The sequence below is a fragment of the Panthera leo genome, chromosome C1 (assembly GCF_018350215.1).
Source record: "Panthera leo isolate Ple1 chromosome C1, P.leo_Ple1_pat1.1, whole genome shotgun sequence".
Lineage (NCBI taxonomy): Eukaryota > Metazoa > Chordata > Mammalia > Carnivora > Felidae > Panthera > Panthera leo.
This window is the reverse complement of record NC_056686.1, coordinates 214,619,518-214,639,027: the sequence shown is the minus strand read 5'-3', so window position 1 is coordinate 214,639,027 and position 19,510 is coordinate 214,619,518. Positions and strand designations below refer to the sequence as shown.

The 19,510-nt window shown below is 55.4% G+C and overlaps 1 protein-coding gene and 1 non-coding gene across 2 annotated transcripts; both read left to right on the top strand.

The window, feature by feature from the left end:
- The first annotated feature begins 2,377 nt into the window (after positions 1-2,377).
- On the top strand, positions 2,378-6,129 carry ARL4C (ADP ribosylation factor like GTPase 4C). The gene has a single exon (XM_042950618.1). The coding sequence runs from the start codon at positions 2,542-2,544 to the stop codon at positions 3,118-3,120; it is 579 nt and encodes a 192-aa protein (XP_042806552.1). The 5' UTR covers positions 2,378-2,541; the 3' UTR covers positions 3,121-6,129.
- Positions 6,130-6,459: 330 nt separating this feature from the next.
- Positions 6,460-6,532, top strand: TRNAK-UUU. The gene has a single exon. It is a non-coding gene; the product is annotated as a tRNA-Lys (tRNA).
- The last annotated feature ends 12,978 nt before the right edge of the window (positions 6,533-19,510 follow it).

Genomic DNA, 19,510 nt, shown 5'->3' with positions numbered 1-19,510 from the left:
CTAGCCCCTGGGCCATGTCTATGGGTGTGCCCCACCCTCCTGGACAGCGGTCTTGACCCCAGGGTGCGCTGAACAGGCCGAAAGGGTGTGTCCCCCGGGCTTTTGTTGCACTTACTGGGAAAGAGCTACACCTTTCTTCTTCTAGGATCTAAACCAAGACTGTGAGTCCAGGGGTGCCAGTAGGAAAAAGAATCGATACAAAGAAAAACAGAGAGAGGCTTGGTCTAAGACTTCCTTGGATCTCCTGGATCTAGCCATGCCTGAAGACAACCCTAAGCATAAAACTTTTCAGTTACGTCAGTGAATGTATTTCCATTTTGCCCAACCCGGTGTGAATTCGGTTTCTGTCTTTTGCAACTGAATTCACGTTGCTTACAACTTCCTTCCCTGTTACATTCAAACAGTGTGTGGGGGGTGTGTGAACTGAGGGAGAACGGCAGGCCCTGGGCCCTGGGCATGAATACCACTGGGCTTGGAGCAGGCAGTCCTGGCTCCACCCTGGCAAAGTCCCAGGTGCCTAGGCCTCGGTCTCCTCATCTGGACCCACAAGGCCATTTCCAGCCCTGACATTCCAGTTCCAGTCCCTGGACCCCGTCCGGACCACCGGGACGGCAGTGACGGCTGCCACCACGGGAGTCCCAAAGATGGGATCTTCAGGTGTGGTCTTCTCATTTACTTTACCACAGCTTGTGCAGGGGAGGTGGTCAAGGAAAGCATTTCCGTAAAACTTCGGTATTTGTTCATAAACGTTGTCGTTTTCATTTTGTCCCTGGTGGCCCCGTTCCTGTCTTTTCTGCCTAATAAACTGGAGTGTTGCAAAGATGCTAGGGGCCATTTCGGCCACCGGCTGCCTCTCCGGAGCAGCTCGGGCCCCAGGTCTGTGTTACCCATAATGCACTCTGGGCTTCCTCTGCACCCAGAGGACGCGCATTTGTTACGTGTTTCCAAACCAGAATGAAAGGCGCTGCATTGGTGAAGGGACATGGAAACCAGGGAAGGGGAGCTGCTGTTGATTGTAACCCACGGTGCCATCTACTCCAAGCTCTGGACTCATTTTCAAAGTTTCAGGCCCCAAGAGCGTCTGGGGCCCCAAGGGAGGCGTGGTTCCCCTGGGAGCAGGTGGGTCTCAGGTCTGAGTGGAGAGGCAGACCGCGCTCCCCCATGATAAGGCTCCCGAGGATGCCCGCGCTGTTTGTGGCAGCCTAGAGTGCTGTCTGGGAAAGGTGAGTCGTCTAAGCCATCTGGGAAGCAAGGCTTGTGGCCTAGGCTGCAAATGCCTCTCCTTCACGGTGGCCCCCACAAGGCAAGCAACGCTGGACCTTGGGGGCTCCGTGGACGCAGGCCTGGGCTCGAGGCGCAGCAGCGGCCCTGGAGCCCCAGGAAGAAAGCAATACAGGCCATCATGGAGGGCCGGGCCCCCCGGGCACCGCAGAGGGAGCGAGAGTGGGGTGCGCCCGGGCCGGGACAGGCGCGCGGTGCAGGCTGGCGGCTGCCTGAGGCCCGCGCCTTCCTTGCTCCTCTCCCGGGGCCTGACCACACGGCCCCATCCCCCCCGCGGGGCCCTCTACGCCCACCCGGGAGCTCCCCAGCCCCAGGGGCGGAAGCTGTCCTCGCCTGCCCCCTCTCGGGCCTCCGGGCCGCTCCAGGGCCGGCTGAACGGGGACCCCCGAACCCGCTCCCCGAGGCAGGCTGTGCGGCCCGGGCTCGGAGGCTGGGGGTTCCGGGAGCCTGGAGCTATTTTCATCCGATGCGTCAGCCGGCCCGGGAGGAAGAGTCGGCCCCGGGCCCATTGTCTGCGCGCGGCGAGGGAGGGGGACGCGGAGGGCGATTTCGAACGCTCGGAAGGCGCGAAAGCGGCGCGCTGGGCGGGGAGGTGCTCGGCGGTCCGGGGGCGGCGGGGGGCGGGGCCCGAGGGGCGGGGCCGGGGGCGGGGCCGGGCGCCCTCCCGCCGCTGCAGGCTGGCGGCGGCGGCGGCGGCGGCGGCGGCGGCGGCGGCGGCGCGGGGACTGCGGGGGACAGCCAGGCAGCCGCGCGGGTAGCGACGCCCGGGGAAGCCCGCGCCCCGCCTGCGCCTCCGAGGCGCGCCCGGGAGCGGGAGCGGCCCCGCGGCCCTCCCAAGGCAGAGGCGAGCGCCGGGAGCCCGGAGCCCGGAGCCCGGAGCGGGCGGGCGGAGAGCCGGGCAGCGGCCGGAGCGCGGGGGCGCGGCCGGAGGCAGCCGCAGAGCGAGCCGGGGCCGGGGGGAGGGCGCCGGGCGCGAGCCCCCCCCCCCCCCTGCGCGGCCGCCGCGGAGGCGGCTTCGCGGAAGACAAAAGCCCGCCGGAGAGACGCGATGCCCGGCCGGCGGGGGCCCGGGGACCGCGGCGTCTGAGCGCGCCGAGCCGAGCGCCCCCCCGGGGGGGGCCGCCGAGGCCGGGCCGGTGCCCGCGGCGGAGGGCGACAGGGGCTGGCCCAGGTGCTCCCGGCCGCTTCGGGCCCCGTAGCTGCTCGGGGGGCGGCGCCCTCCCGCCGCAGCCGCAGTGGCCGGCGCCGCAGCCAGGAGCCATGGGCAACATCTCCTCCAACATCTCGGCCTTCCAGTCCCTGCACATCGTCATGCTGGGCTTGGACTCGGCCGGCAAGACCACGGTGCTGTACCGGCTCAAGTTCAACGAGTTCGTGAACACGGTGCCCACCATCGGCTTCAACACCGAGAAGATCAAGCTGAGCAACGGCACGGCCAAGGGTATCAGCTGCCACTTCTGGGACGTCGGCGGCCAGGAGAAGCTGCGGCCGCTCTGGAAGTCCTACAGCCGCTGCACGGACGGCATCATCTACGTGGTGGACTCGGTGGACGTTGACCGGCTGGAGGAGGCCAAGACGGAGCTGCACAAGGTCACCAAGTTCGCCGAGAACCAGGGCACGCCGCTGCTGGTCATCGCCAACAAGCAGGACCTGCCCAAGTCGCTGCCGGTGGCCGAGATCGAGAAGCAGCTGGCGCTGCACGAGCTCATCCCGGCCACCACCTACCACGTCCAGCCGGCGTGCGCCATCATCGGCGAGGGCCTCACCGAGGGCATGGACAAGCTCTATGAGATGATTCTGAAACGCAGGAAGTCCCTCAAGCAGAAGAAGAAGCGATAATGCGCCCGGCTGTGTTCGGGAGCGAGCGGGGCGCGAGCCGGGGGGCGAGCGAGGGAGCGAGCAAGTCAGGGATGGATGGGTGGATGGATGGATGGATGGATGGATGAACGAAGGAGCATCCGCGCCCGCGAACAAAGACCGAGAACCAAAGCTATGCTTCGAATTTTTAAAACGGAGTCTGTGCACCCAGACGCAGGACTAGTGACTTAACCTGGGTGTGTATACCGAGTTGCCAGCCCGCCCTCGATCGGCCCCCACCCCCAGCTCAGGGGACCTTTTGTCTGAACGCCAGAGCTACTAATGGGTGGGGGGCGCTGGGGAGTGGACGCGCCTGGCCTGCTGTCCGCCCCTCCCGGCCCAGGTGGAAAACTCGGATGTCAGAGACAAAAGCGATCTCTTCCGCCGCCCGCCACAAGTTGGGCTGCCCCGCCCTCACTGGGGCTCCCACCTGTGAGTCACCTGAGGTATGCGGCTCCCAGAACCCTGGGAGCACCTATCTGGGGGGCAGGTTGGCAGTGGGAGGTGCTGGGGGGGAACGGCCTCCCCCTGCATTCGTGTCACAGGGCAGGCCCCTGTTGAAATTTCATTTGTCCTGCTCTGGGCCCAAACGAGGTGGTGGTGATTTGGCCCATCAGAGGACTGCCTGGAACAATACAGCAGCCCGAGAGCGTGGGGCGCCGCGCTGGCCTTGGCCGGGGGGATGGCCACAAAGCTGCCCCTTTCCTGGTGCTTTTTTGGTGGCTACGGAAGACCAGTTCGGTTGAGAACTGCTTTTCAGCCTGGAATCAGACATCTTCCAGATGGTTTGGACCCTGTCCATGTGTAGGTCATTATCACACAAAGAGACCAATAAAAATTAAAAAAAAACAAAAAAAACAAAAAAAAACTGTTGGAGGTGGTGGCAAATGATATATTTACTGTTTGCAGGATAGTTAAAGGTTTTTAAAGGGTAAGGCTCTTCTTGGCGTAAATGCTGGATGGGGTGTGTGTGTAGATACAGGGACCTCCCTCTGTCCTGTGTAATCGGCATAAATACCTAGACCCATATGTGTGGAATCTTAAAAAATCTCTTAGCCTCCTGATTGGTTTGTATGAGCACACGAGCTGCAGATGTGTGCCGAATTGCAAGATGGTTTTTTGCAATGCCGTCTCTTGTAATACGAACAGCTTGATGATGGGTTTCGGTTTTCAGACATGTTTTTAAGAAATTCTACAAATGAATACTCACCTTAGAAATATTCACCTTAGGAAAAAAAAAAAAAAAAAGACTCCGCTCTGCCCTTTTAGATCCTTTTACGCTGCAAGTGGGGACGTGTTCAAATTTCTAATTTGGTTCATCGTGGCCTATCTGGTTTGAAGCATTTCATTAAAAATGTCTCGTTAGAGTATTTGATGTCATGCGCCAAAAAAATAAAACCCCACCTTGTTGCAAAAGCCGACCTCGTTGCATGGATTTTAAAAGCAAAGGAAAAAGCACAAGGAGTGAGGTCCTTCCCCATCCATTCTTGTGGGAACTGGCCTGCTAGGCAAATGCAAACAATGAGTGCTTGGGATCAAAGAAAGCGTGTGATGTAATGATCACCTGTACTCAGGCACTTCGCGGTTTACTTGAAAGAGGCTTTGGAAAAATAGATAAAGCGAGAGAAGAAGAAATACATATTTTTAATAATGTGATTTAAAAATCCTTTATAATCAGGACTGAGTCTTGGTTTGCAGAAGCTGTCATTTACCCTGAGACACAGTATCAAAAAGGGAAATTTCTACTTACCGTTTGGTTTTAATTTCCTCTTCAAATTCATGTTCACAGGTAGAATTTTGCATATGCACACACGCGCGCGCGCACACACACACACACACACACCCCACTGTGAGGAATTTCTTTACGAAGGAGGCCTATATAGCAACTGGGCATGATCATGCTCGAGCATGTGAGGTCGTCAGATTATATATCCATGCCTATTGTCCATTACGCTCAGAAAGTTAATTTAAGAACCAGAGGTGGTCCTGCCCTCCTGCTTGAAACCCAATTCTTACAGGAAACCTTTTAAAAGAGGAAACCTAGCAGGCCCATCATCTTCCTTTTATCTTTGGTCGGTGTATTTGGTACCTCCCCAAGGCTGGTATTTTTGTAGCAACTCAGTAGAGAAAATAGAGCTAATAAGCACTGTCAAAGCCTGGAGAATTCGGTTTACGTATCGACAGCGTAGTCACTGATTTCTAAATGGGCTGGTCCCATCATCTGAAGATTCTGTATAGAGTTATTAAAAAAAAAAAAAAAATCCCATCCTCCTTTATTTTCTTCACATGTAACAATTTCTTATGCACTTTGACATTTTGGTAGGGCCACGCTATTGAGAGAATAATATATTTATTTTGTGACATTGAAGATGCCAAATGCTGTAACCACCTCGTGCTAAACATCCTTAGGTTCAAGATCCCTGTTCAAGTCCCGTCATGCTTTACAAGCGAAGCGAAATGACTTTGGTTTTTGCATTATCGATACTTAGGGGTGCAGTCAACTGTTAGTAAATTGTGCGGTCAAGTAAGGCCCCTGTGGTGTATCAACCAATAGTTAAGAGTCTCCATTGATCTCTGTGGTGTTTGACCTAATAACAGCCCACTTTTGTCTCTGACCAAACAGAGGAAGCACGCGTCAAGTTACCTTGGCGTGGCCTTGGGGGGGGGCGGGGGGGAGTCCCCTCCAATATGGCATCAGTGATCTGTTATGCCTCCTGCCCCTTTGAAGAATGAATGGGTTTCACACGGAGGAAGGTGGCCTCCCCACGTGACCTTTCGAAAGGTTCTCCCCTAGACACAAGGAGGCCGGTTTGATTTCAAGCCGATTCTCTTCACAGATTCTCTGTCATGGTGTTGGGACTATCGTCTCCTGGTTTCGGTTTTCCTTTCTGCTGCTGTAATTCTCTGTCCTGAACGTCCTCTTCTGGTCCTGTTCCCTTTTATATGCATATATGATGCTGTGAACAGAAATAAATTATTTATACAATCAAACGTTTGGGGAAGTTGTCTGGATGGTTTTTCAAGTTGCCCTTCTTTATTCCTAGGCCTTCTCTGAGGAGTGACTGGATGGCTCACCAGACGGCCTCTGGGGCCCGCCTGGGGCTGGATCAAGTCTCAGGTTTTCTGGCTTCCGTGTCCAGCTCTGTCCTGAGCAGAGGAGTGTGAGGGCTGGACCGCACCATACACCTGTGCCTGTCCCCCTACGCCTGTCGCCCTACGGGGTGCCTGTCCCTGGTCCTCCCAGATCCTTCAGGAAAAAGGCCTTCAGTGCCTCGCCTGTCCTCAGCCTGTCAGTTTATTACAAAGGTCACGATTTGGGGCGCCTGGCTGGCTCGGTCGGTAGAGCACGTGACTTTTGATCTCAGGGTCGTGAGTTCAAGCCCCACGCTGGGCATAGAGCCTACCTGAACAAACACACAAAACAAGGTCATGATTGTTAATCATTTCAAGAATACCATGGGATTGTGTACAATTGGAAGTCGCTATGTGCTGATATAACGTGAATCGTCACAAAGCTGCTCAGCGCCTAGACCTCCTCTGCTCCGATCTGGGCTGAACCCAGAAGAAATCCAGGACTTTGAGTCCTCTGCCGTAGAAGGTGCAGTGAAACCATCGTGTTTTGTACCTGTTGTTGGGGAAAGGCCTGCTTGCTTGCTTTCTTTCTTTTTTTCTTTTTTAACATGTATTTATTCTTGAGAGACAGAGCACAGGCGGGGGAGGGGCAGAGAGAGAGGGAGACACAGAATCTGACCCAGAGCCCGACGCGGGGCTCGAACTCACACACTGCGAGATCGTGACCTGAGCCGAGTCGGACGCTCAACCCACTGGGCCACCCAAGCGCGCCCCCCCCCCCCCAAAAAAAAGGCCCACTTTCTGAAGAAAAAGCGATTGGGGCTGACTCCGCGGCATTCTGACAGGGTCAATGCAGCCACACTCGTGAGGGCCCTCAGCAGATACCAGGCCACAAAAGCAAGGCCCCCTTGGGTCTTAGCTCAGGGGGCAAAAGGATCCAGTTTCAAATTTCAACTCCAGCGCTTAGGGCCTCCATCATTTTACTCTCCATTTCTTAGCCTCTTGAGCCTCGATCTCCCCGTCTGTAAAATGGGGTCACAGTGCGTGCGGGAGGATAAAACACAATCATAACTCGGCTCTGGTGCTCAGTCAGCAGCCCCAGCTTTGATCACGGGTCGCTAGCAACACGTGGAAAGCACCGTAGTTCCACCCGACCACAAGCATTTAAGTCAGCTTGCCGCGATCTGCCTTTCACCCACACTTCTTGGTGTCCTTATGCTCTGGAACCTTGCCCGCACCCCAGGCCCAGGCCAGAGTGGAGTCCAGGAAGTGTCTGTGGACCGTCCCGGGCGTGTGGTCTCCCCTTCCAGAGCTCTGCGAGGCTGGGTGAGGGGCCAGACGGAGCTGTGTGGACCACTGGGTCCGCTGCTCCCATGGCCCATCTCACCAGGCTGTGAGCCCCCCCCCGACAGGGTAAGGCCTGGATCCGTGGCAGCCAGTGCGGAAAACCACCTTGAGCAGGGAGTGAGTACTCCCTAACTATCGGCTGCATGACTGCATTCCCGTTGGTTAGTTTTCGTGGTAAATTTGAAACCTACGTACATTAGATGCAGATAAACTTACATACGTTATACAAAATAATTATTTCCCGTGAAATGTTTGAATTAAGGTGAAAACAGACAAACTGTGAATATCGTTCTTCAAGATCCCGGTCACGAGATGAATCACTGCTGTGACTTTGCAGAAGGAGGTTGAAACTTGTACACAGGGTGGAAACAGGTATGAGCCTAGGGGTTTTTCTGAAAAGATGAGCGAGGCTTGATTTTATCGTCCCGGTTGCTATAGAAGCTAATGTTTAGGAGCCAGATAACATCAGAAAGGCCACAGATGCGGGGCGCCTGGGTGGCTCAGTCGGTTAAGCCTCCAACTTCGGCTCAGGTCATGACCTCGAAGTGTGTGAGTTCGAGCCCCGCGTTGGGCTCTGTGCTGACAACTCAGAGCCTGGAGCCTGCTTGGGATTCTGTGTCCCCCTCTCTGTCTCTCCCTCCCCCACTTGTGCTGCCTCTCTCTCTCAAAAATAAACAGACGTTAAATTTTTAAAAAAGAAAGGGCACAGATGCCATTTTTAAGTCCTGACACCTGAAAAATTCTTCAAAACCTATTTAGGGATCAGTGCTCTCCAGATGAGTAAAAATACTAGAAACCGAAAGAAGACAAAACCCCAGCCCTTATTTTGTGGGGCCAGCCTTCATCCAACGGTACCAGGTGAGACTGGGTACCTGGGCAGTGTTGTTCATTTGATGTTTTCCAGGAAAGTCACCACAAACCGCCCCTTTCTGTACCCTCCTGCACCCTCCTGAGCCCTTGCACCTTCCAGCACCCCTGTACCCTCCAGCACCCCTGCACCCTCCTGAGCCCCTGCACGCTCCTGCATGCCTGCACCCTCCTGCACCCCTGCACACTCCAGCACCCCTGCACCCTCTTGCACCCCTGCACCCTCAAGTACCCTCCTTGCACCCTCCAGCATCCCGGCACCCTCTTGCACCCCTGCACCCTCGAGTACCCTCCCTGCACCCTTCTTCACCCCTGCACCCTTCTTCACCCCTGCACGCTCCTGCACCCCTGCACCTTCCTGTACTCCTGCACCCTCCAGTACCCTCCTTGCACCCTCCAGCACCCCTGCACCCTCCTGCCAGGGGGGATCCTATCTGCACTGTGTCCAGAACTCACGCCCGCCACCATCGACACGCCAGAACAGAAGCCCAGAGCCTCGCCTTCCCTCCTCAGCAGGATCCAAGGTCCAGGAAAATCCAAACCCTCTGGTACCACGTTCCCATCCCTGAAGAATTTTCTTTCCGGTATTTCCTTCAGGAGACTGTTTGTGTCCGGGGCAATGCCTCCCCACTGCACACAGCGGCATTGACACCCCCGGAAGGGTGGACGTGGGGTATCAGTGCTCCTGCTTTGGGGTGCAGTCTTGACAGCCAGCTCTCTACCGGGGTCCCTCAGCAACGGTAAGAGGCTGAAGACCCCGGCCCCACCCATGCCTCGCGGTGTTTACAGAGATAAAGTGACGAAAGAGAGGAGAGCACGGGGCACAGGGCAGGTCCAGAAGCCTGCAGGTCAGCACAGCACGCCTGGACTGTGGCCCCTTCTCTGCCGGGCCGGCTCTGGATTGCAGGGACATCCTGTTCCCCTTGCTGTTAGGGACGAGCTCAACCCCCCGCCCCCCACCCCGCATCCCCTCTGTGTCTTCACTGATGAGAACATCCAAAGCCGACTTCCAGGAGGAAAGCGTCTGTCCTTGCGAGATTCTGGGATGTAGAACCTTTAGTGCAAGAGTCCATTAAGTAACTCTTGGGGAAAATGAGCCTCCGTACCTCTGTCACTTTCAGGCTTCTGCTTCTAATGGCCACGCACGACTGTTCCCTCCTTAAACGCTAACTCCTCGTGCAATTAATTTCAGCTGCCCGTGTCTCACGAAAGCTAAAACGATTTCAATGCATTATTTAAAAGTCATCAGGGTAAGTAATGACAACCGCACCGGCTCCTTTCGTAAATATACTTCGGAGGCCGCTATTCTGCAGATGAACTTTCGCATTGCTATGTCATTTGCAGTGCGCTCGGATGCCGCATCCATCACGTAAAAAAAAAAAAATGCTGTTAAAAATAATATCTGCAGGGGCGCCTGGGTGGCTCAGTCGGTTAAGGGTCCGACCTGAGTTCAGGTCAGGTCACGATGGTGAGTTCGAGCCCCGTGTGAGGCTGTCTGCTGTCAGCACAGGGCCTGCTTCGGATCCTCTGTCCCCGCCCCCATCTCTCGCCGCCCCTCCCCCGCTCAAAGATAAATAAACAGCAAAAAAAAAAAAAATAATAATAATGTCTGCAAATAATCGTGACACCTGTTATGCTGGGGACGCTCCCCCAGGTGGGGGTTCCAAGCCGGGAAGACTTGGAACGTGATTCTTGTCCTCAGATGGCTGACATTCTAGGGGGTGAAGCAAGGGGAAGGTATCACGTTGGCGCTGAACCCCGGTGTGAAACGTCCCTCAGTTTGACCAAACGGAAAGTCATTAATTCAACCAAGCTCACGTTTTCCATGCCACTCCAGCCTGGGAGTAAAAGCATGGCACGCTGTCTCAGTGCGTGCCATCAGAAGATGCCCAGTCCCCCCCTCGATCTCCCTCTCTTGCTCTTCCTGAGATTTCCTTGGGAGGCGAGCTGATACGACTGTGCTAACTGCTCTGCCTTCTCCTTCCCTTCCACCCCCTCCCCCCCCCCCCCACCCCCGACTGCTTGCGGAAGTGTCCTTCTGGAAGCTGGGCTCAGCATGGCGGCCGCAGGGGCTGGCCCCCATCCTGCTGACCCCCGTTGTGGCATCCCATTCCCAATGGCCATCAGATGCTTCGTGACATGGCTCCCCAGTGTCTACTGCCACTCAGACACCCGGGGGCGGGGGCTGATCTGAGGGGCTGATCCTGCGCGGCCTCAGAATCCCCTTCTCACCTCACGCTGGTTCTCTCTCCCAGTGTGGACCCCCCCCCCCACCCCCGAACCTCAAAGTGCTGGGAAATCTGCCTTGGAATCCGTTTGCTACCACAGAGTGAGGGGTTTCTTGTAGAAGTTTTGAATAGTGGCCACCTCCCCCAGAAATTCACTCCGGGCCTCAATTCTGCTCCGCTTGCTTCTGTCTGAGCAAGTCACCGGGATGACGGAATGAGGGGCTGAAGAGTCGGAATGAGGCGAAATCCTCTGAGGCAGACACCGTGGGTTACCCACACACGAATCCGTGCCTCTTTCCACCTTTCTCGCAGGCAGAACCCCACTTTTACTTGGGGGGTGCCCTCTGCCTGACGACTATGTGCCCAGGGAAAGTGACTCTACACTCAGCTTAAGGGGAGGTGGGTCTGAGCCACAAGATTAATCAATTCTTCTTGCTTGGGATTTGTTTAGGGAAGGGTCCTGAGACCCAAGGGAAGGGTTTCCCGGAGAGGAATAAATGGATGGGCTTTGGAAGATCTTCCTTATGTTTTAACGTTGGATCATACGGCTCTCCTTTGCTGCTTCTGAATTTCAGTGAATGAAGATGTGATGGCTGGAGTGGCTGCAGCCACCTTGACACCATGTTGAGAGCCCACTCACCCACTGAGGACAGCAGGAGGGAAGTATGAAGGGTCTCAGATGACACTGGAGCTGCTGACATACCCATCCCGGCACCACCTGACCTCAGGACTTGCAGAAAGTGACATGCCCTTTACTTGGGGTTTCGGCTACTTGTGGCTAAAACCTCTCAGCTGATAAGGTGCCTCAGACACCACCCCCACCCCTTCATTGTACGAAACACGTAGGGCTCCCCACCAGAGCTGCCGTGTGAGGGAAACCATCAACCACCCCGTGCCCACAGATCACAGGCAGATCGAGACCCGCCTCGGTTGGCCCCGGCTGGGGGGACAGAAGGACTAAGGTCTCGGCTCCTGGTTTAACAATTACCACCGGGGAGGTCAGGACATTCTGGCCAGGAGGGTGAGGCGCACCTCGAGGGTAATTCCAAGTAAGCAGCTGAGAAAGCCATTAACGGTGAAGCCCTTTACCAGCGCTCATTTTCTGAAAAGAAATGATTAAGATAATATTACTCGCGACCATTCACGGAGCGTTTGTTTTATGCTGAGCTATGAATTACGCACTTGACAGACTCACGTCATGTAATCCTCTCTGGAAGGCCATGAGGTAGATGTGTTCATCCTGCCGGTGCTGATGTGGACCTTCACGACACAGGCAGACAAACAGATGGGTAGACAGACAGACAGTCACAAGAACAATCACTGAGCACTTACGGGGCGCCGAGCGCTGGGCTGAATGCACGGGGTAGACATCCGGTCTGTGCCTCATAACAAACGTCGAGGGACAGGGACTATGTTTGTCACAGGCTTGGAAACCGTCGGGCAGTCTGACTTCAGGACCAGCCCCCCTACCCTGGGGCAGCCCTTCACAGCCTGGAACCGGGACCTGGCACAGGGAGAATGTTCCAGAAGAGCTGTGAAGTCAATGAGCTTGAAATGAAGGCAGGGTCCGCACCGTCGCAGCTCAGAGACATGGCATGAGAGCACCCCAAACCGGTGCCTCCCCCACCCCACCCCCACCCATCTGGGGTCCGCTTTTCTAGTAAGTTCTCCATGATGCCATTGCTGCTGTTCCCTGAATGTCGAAGCATCAAAGCCACGCACTCCAAAGTAACTGCCCAACCTTGGCCTGGTGTCACCCCCGCACCCCAGCAGGCTCGTGCCTGAGCTACGCTACTGACCTACCTCTGGAGCCGTGGCTCTCCACGGCTTCCAGAAAACAATGGTTGTGTCCTGAGACACCTTTGCTTGTCACAAGTAAGAAGGTGGGGCACAGGACAGCCCACAACAGAGGACAGTCTGGCCCAGAACACCCGTATGTGCCTAAGCAGAGGATCCCTCCTCTATGGCCTTCATACTGGCGGCTCCCTTTCCCTAGAACACCTTCCCCCGGGGCAGTATCCTGGCTGGATCTCTCCCCAACTTCCCGTCTTTCCGCCCACACCTTCCCGTTTTCATTAAAACCCCCTTCCTACTCTCTCTGCCCTTCCCTGCATCACTCTTACCCGTGACATACTTTGTATTTTATTCCCACGGACATAAAATGAACTTATGCTCAATTATGTACTGATTGTCTGTCTCCCCCCTGTGTATGAGTTTCCTGTTGCCACTGTAACAAGTTACCCCAGACTCAGTGGCTTAAAACAACGCAAATGTATTATCTTACAGTTCTCAAATCACAAGTCCTAAAATCAAGGTGTCAGGAAAGGCTGTGTTCTTTCTGGAGGGTCTAGGGGAGAATCTCGTCCAGCTTCTGGTGCCTACCTGTACGCCTTCACTCGGGGCCACTTTCATTGCCAAAGTCGGCAGCACAGCATCTTCAAAATTTTTTTAAATGCTTATTTATTTTTGCAAGAGAGAGACCGAAAGAGAGAGAGAGAGAGAGAGCACACAGGGGAGCAGCAGAGAGAGGGAGATAGAGAATCTCAGGCAGGCTCCTGTGCTGTCAGTGCAGAAGTAGACTCGGGGCTCGACCTCACGAACAGCGAGATCACGACTTGAGCCGAAATCAAGTTGGAAGCCCCACCAACTGAGTCACCCAGGTGCCCCAGAGTCTTAAAAAAAAATTTGTAATTTTTTAAATGTTTATTTATATTTGAGAGAGAGATAGAGTGCGAGCAGGGGAGGGGCAGAGACTATTTATATTTGAGAGGGAGAGAGATGTGAGCAGGGGAGGGGCAGAGAGAGGGAGACACAGAATCGGAAGCAGGCTCCAGGCTCTGAGCTGTCAGCACAGAGCCCGGCGCGGGGCTCGAACTCACGAACCGTGAGATCACGACCTGAGCCAAAGTCAGACGCTTCACCGACTGAGCCACCCAGGCGCCCATTAAAAATTTTTAATGGATCGCTTCTTGGCCTTTTGGCTAAGATCAAGTGTAAAAATTTTTAATGGGGAAAAAAAAAACCTGTAAAGCTTATTATCGAACAAGTAATTGGTATCATCCTCAAGGATCCTTATTAACACAGTTCCATGCGGCTTGATGAAAATGATAGATTATATCAGTTTATAGAAAAGTGCTGTTCTTTGACCGCTGCGTTTGAACAGTCACGGAAAATGATGTCCCGAGTATATTTCATTAAGTTGTTAATGAGCTTCTGTTATCCGCCTTAATTGCCACAGCTCGGCTCCCAAGTGCTAAAACCACATTTGAGGTGTCCTTTGGTAAAACGCGAGGGTAGAGCAGGTCTGGGAGAGAAGAACCAGCCCGATCTGTTGCCCAAGAATTTCTAACATTTCTTCCTTCGTTTCTCAGGCCTCAGGTTTTCACACCATCAGGAACAGGACGGATGCCATTTGTTGTTCTTTACTGCAACCTGTTAGCGTCACAGTAAACTCAGGGCTCTTGTCCTAACTTCAGGCTATTGGCCGAATGAAAGTGTTGGAGGGGTGCCTGGGTGGCTCAGGCTCCAGGTTTCGGCTCCGCTCATGAGCTCACAGTTCGTGAGCTCGAGCCCTGAGCCTGGCGTGGAGCCTGCTTGGGATTCCACCTCTCTGTCCCTCCCCCTGTTTGCTCTTGCTCTGTCTCTCTCAGAACAAATAAATAAAGTTTAAAAAAGTGTTTAAGTACCCCCCCTCCCCCACCACCATACATGAGCCCACTATACTCTCCTAACTCACATTATCATTCAGCCGGGGACTCAAGAGCCGTAAAAAGGACGCTGACCCTTGGGTTTCTGAGTGGTTCTTCTGCACCGTGCACGTAGGCTTTTGTAGCTCGATCTTTCTAATGATCTTAGCCTAAAGATTTTAACTTCACTCTTGTCTGCTTGGGACCCCTGTAACATTTGATCCGCGCCATTCAAGTTAGATATTTATCTACCGTTCTTGTTGCTCTGGAATTAACACATTCTATAGCTCACTGCTTCCCACCCTGCGGCGTGCCCAGAACTCCCCCCGGGGAACTTGTTAAAACACAATCTCACGTGGGGCGCCTGGGTGGCGCGGTCGGTTAAGCGTCCGACTCTTGATCTCGGCTCAGGTCATGATCTCGCAGTTCATGAGCTCGAGCCCCGGTGTTGGGCTCTGCGCTGAGGGTGGGGAGGCTGCTTGGTTGGGATTTTCCTCTCTCCTTCTCTCTCTGCCCCTCCGCCACTTGTGCGCGTGCTCCCTCTCTCTCTCTCAAAAAATAAATACACTTCAAATTTTTAAGGAGAAAAATACGATCTCACGTGTTCGATCTGGGCGGGACCCAAACTTTGGCGCTTCCGGTGCCACTGAGGCCACGGCTCCGTGCCCCTGCACACTCAGTGCACTCGGATTGGGGTGGGGCCACGGCACTGATGCTGTCCGCGAACCGGAGTGAAAAAGGGGCGGTCCCGGGAGGATGGCCCTTCTCGAAACCTTCACTCCCCTCTCCGAGACTGAAAACAGGGATTCCAGGGTCACGGAGGGGCTGATGGGAACAGCCTGGAAAACCGAGTCACCTCGTCCACAAGAGTCCAGCCGCCCAACCAGCAGCACCTGCGACGTGAGCCAGACAGGAACCTGTCTTACGCCGCTGAGATCTCAGAGTCTATTTACTGAACCCAAAGCTCCGCGTGGCAGCCCCCCAACCCCGCCCTCAACTGCTGCAACATGCGACAAGCAGCTGGTTATTAGGAGAGCTGGTGACGGTGAACCTGCCCGTGTAAAATGCCCTCTGGCTTTCCGGAGTCGGTTCTCAGGGATCTCGTTCGACCACCTTCTCAGTTTTCAGTCTCTGTAACAGCCTCTGCCTGTTGGCACCCCAGGTCCTCCCAGGCACCCTTAATCTTTTGCTATCAAGGGCAATGCCTCTCAAAGGTCGGCATTAGGTGAGCCCCAGATTTATTTAAATCTCAGGTTTCCCTGGAGGGCCCGTATAATTACACCCCAGCCTCAAAATGACTGCAAGATTAAAGAGAGTGCTGGGTGTCTGTGGGCGGTAAACGCCGGTCTCCGGAGGTGTATTAGCTTTCCTTTGGCCGCCGTAACAAATTACCACAAACGGGGGGTGCTTGCAACCACAGGTGTTCATTCTCCTACAGCAATAGAGGTCGGAGCTCTGAAATCAAGGTGTCGTCAAGGTTGGTTCCTTCTGGAAGGTCTGCAGGAGAATCTGCCCCACTCCTCTCTCTGAGCTTCTGGCAGCTTCCAGGAACCCATGCGGTCCCGCACTTGTAAATGGATCCCTTCAGTCTCTGCCCCTGATGTCACCTGGCCTTCTCGTCTGTGTGTCTCCTCCCTGTCTCTTCCCATATAAGGACACTTGTCGCTGCAATTAGGGTCCACCCCAATCGGGATGGGATCTCCTGTTAGTCTGAACTTGGTTCTTGAATAGAGCGGTTTTTCCTGAGTTCTGTCTAGAGAATCGCCTTGACCAGGGGCCCCCGTTACTACAAAACTGGCGTCCCCGCCTCTCACCGTCTCGGTCACCTGTGGTCACCGAGGTGAAGCTGCACGGCCCTTCAGAGAGGTCAAGGGTCCTTAAGAGAAAGCTTCCTTACGGCTCCTGGTGCTGCTAATGTAAAGAGAGCAAAAACGGGGTAAGAACCCGGTTGAGGCACGGGCTCCAGATTACCGAGGAGGCCACAGATAGATGCTCCCGGGCCACACTCAGGTCCGTGTCGTTCCCCGTGTGCGTCGCGGCCATCGGCACCAAGAGATTCCTCCCAACCCGTGGGTCTGGCAGGTTGGTAAAGCCCGGACAGTCATGGCGCTATGTTGACCCCGCACGAGGTTTCCTGCTCAAAACTCCATTCTCGTGAAACCCACACCAATATTGTCATCCCGACCCACCACGTAACCGTTTGCCACGGATGCTGCTAGACCGCCATCAGGACGATTTTCACTGTGGAACTCCCAGCAACGACTTCCCCTGTGGGACGGCCATCGGAAGGGAGAGGGAGATGTATCAAGCCGCCTAGACTGAATGGCGGGATCCTGACACGTGTGTGTGCTCAGAGCTGCTCCGGACAGAACCGAACACGCCAAGAGCGGAAGTGTTCGCAAACTGCATGATCGTAAGTTGGGTGTCAGAGAATGACGCACACCACACCGTAGGGTGAAACTGGAGTGGATTAGCCCAGGGAACCCTCCCACGCTATGATTCCCCGCCTCTGCACCCACACGAAGACCCATCGAGTCAGCTCTGCAGCTCGGCTGGCCAGCCTAGCGCCTGTGTTTTTAGCTTAGGCCGTAACCCTGCTTACGCTTACGTTTTGAGACGCAATGAGAAAGTACCCCCTAATGGTGTTACCGGGGTAATTTCTGTCTTCACGTGTAGCGCGGGATTCCTCAAATCTTTAAACCATCAATTATGTGTCCTGATTCCAGACTAGAGTGTAATCAATACTTACTTATGAGGGCAAGTGTCTACCCGCAGCTTGCTGAGCCTGGCAAGTAAAATATTTATGACCTAACAAGCCAGTTTTAACTATTCTCTATCATTACTTTACTACAGCCAACCATCCACAGCTCCAATCTAAAGTTGACTTGTGTTGAGCCCCGCCTGCAGAATCTGCATTCCAATAAGTCTGACGGGACTTCGAACCTAGGAATCAAAATTCACACACAACGATACGTGTTCTCTACCACTTGTTCATTTTTAACTGTCCTGGGTGAGTGTCGGGGCACCTGGGAGGCTCAGGTGGTTAAGCGTCTGACTTTGGCTCATGATCTCACCGTCCCTGAGCTCGAGCCCCGCATTGGGCTCCGTGCTGGCAGCTCAGAGCCTGGAGCCTGCTTCGGATTCTGTGTCTCCCTCGCTCTCTGCCCCTCCTCCCACTCGCAATCCGTCTCCCTTTCAAAAATAAATAAATATTTAAAAAAATTTTTTTTCAAGTGCAATATGTAATATGAATTTCTTCAACATCTACCTGGGCCCAGGAATCAGCTCCGGTGCTGAGGGGGCCAGGCTGACGCGTGGACAGTGTTCGTCCCTGAAGGAACCCTTTATGTAGACAGACCCTCAGCACAGCCCCTCAGGGTGACCCGAGCACTGTTCATGCCCCGTTGGGGCCCTGGCCACATCTCGCAGAGGGTCTCGTCTGTGCCTCCCTCCTCCTCCAGCCTGGAATCTCTCTTGTCTTTGCAACCTTCATACTCAGCTCACGGCGGGGCCAAGAGTAGGCACTCGACTCCATTTTGGTGCGCTCAGGTGAAGTTCAGAATCACGGGAGGGCCATCAGTGGCTCAGGGCCAGCCCCCACGTCTTCCCCGTCCCTGGCTTTCCCAGCAGCATCAATAGCTCTGGGGTGCACTTGGGCCCCCCCACATTCCACCCACAACACCGACCATCACAGAGAGATCGTGGCTTCTGTGCCCATCTCTCCCGGAGCTGCTAGGGGGCCGCTGCCAGAGGTGTGCCCGGGGCCCAGAAGGAGCATTATCTCCTACTGCCACCAGTGTGGGTGGTGGGGCGAATCCACCAAGAGGAGGCGTGCCTCGGGGGCGGGGAGGGGAAGTGAACTTCCCATCAGGAGGGCCGGATGCAGGGACCACTGGGGCTGCAGGGTGGGGTTCCCTAAGCTCCTGGGGTGCAGACAGCAGAGCGATGGTTTCCTCCAGGAGGGCGCCCCACGGGCCTTCCAACAGGCGCGTTCCCTCCCTGGCGAGGCTGGGGACATGCGCGCACGCACACTGCTGCCCAGAGAGCTCTCCTTCCTTCCTGCCTCAGTGCCCATCCCTCCCTCCCCCCCTCCCTCCAGCAGCCTTGCCCTCCTGACCCGGCTGACCGCTCAGGCCTCGTCGCGTGCCCTCGTGACGTGGGGCGCTCAGCACTCGGCTGCAGCGTCCTGTCACCCGTGGGATCGCACTCTCTCTGGGCAGGCTCCGAAAGGCTCGGAAAGCGTCTGCTTTATCCCCTTAGCCTCGCGAATGTGCCTAACGCCCACCGACACCTGTGCCGTGATGAACAAACTCCCTCGGGTCACAGGTGAGGAAACCGAGGCAGAGCAAAAGATAAAGTGCCAGCTCTTGGGCCTCACGGCCAGGGAAGCAGTGAGTAGCCAGCCTCACATCTGCGGGCTCTAGACACCGCACGAATTTTCACCCCTTGTCCTGTTTACCCGTCACACCGACCTGGATGGAGGCCGGGTCATGGTCGTCCTCCATGGACAGCTGAGGAAACCGAGGCTCAGAGGAGGTGACAGTTGCTGCTGGCGTCCCACCAGCTCCCCCTGGCCCATCAGGAGCCACCTGCCGATAGGGGACGGCTCCCTGTGCCTCCCGTCTCAGGGGTCCCCCTGGCCATGAGAGCAGGCTCAGCCGGGCCTCCAAGCTTTGAGGGTCAGCCTCGAGGAATCACGGGCATCCTTGCCCGTCATCGGGACCGTCGTCTTCCCAGTCTTCTCACAGTCACGACCCCGCTCATCGCGCATGCCCTCCAGCTCGCCTCCCTGACAAATGTCCCCGCTCCCTCACGGTGCCTCCTGGGATCACTTCCAAATCAAGCTCCTTGCACCCACAAGCCTGGGAACCCAAATGAGCACAGAGGGAGAGGCACCGTCATTTGCCCAAGACCATACAAGGGAGCAAGTGGTGACCCCGGAATGTGGATCCGGCACCTTCTTCACCCATGGTGCCCTACCAGCACCCGCCACCTGGCTGCAGGCCACTTTTGGCCGCCAGAATAGTGGCCCCCAAAGATGTCCCCGCCCTAGTCCCCGGAGCCTGTGACTATGCTAGGGTAGGTGGGAAAGGGTGGAACTAAAGTTACTAATCCACAGTTCTGACATGGGAGGCTGTCTTGCTTAGACCATCCAAGCGACCCGACATACCC

Bases quoted from the DNA above. Each gene is read 5' to 3' on its own strand.
- ARL4C (XM_042950618.1), top strand. From the start codon at position 2,542: ATGGGCAACATCTCCTCCAACATCTCGGCCTTCCAGTCCCTGCACATC.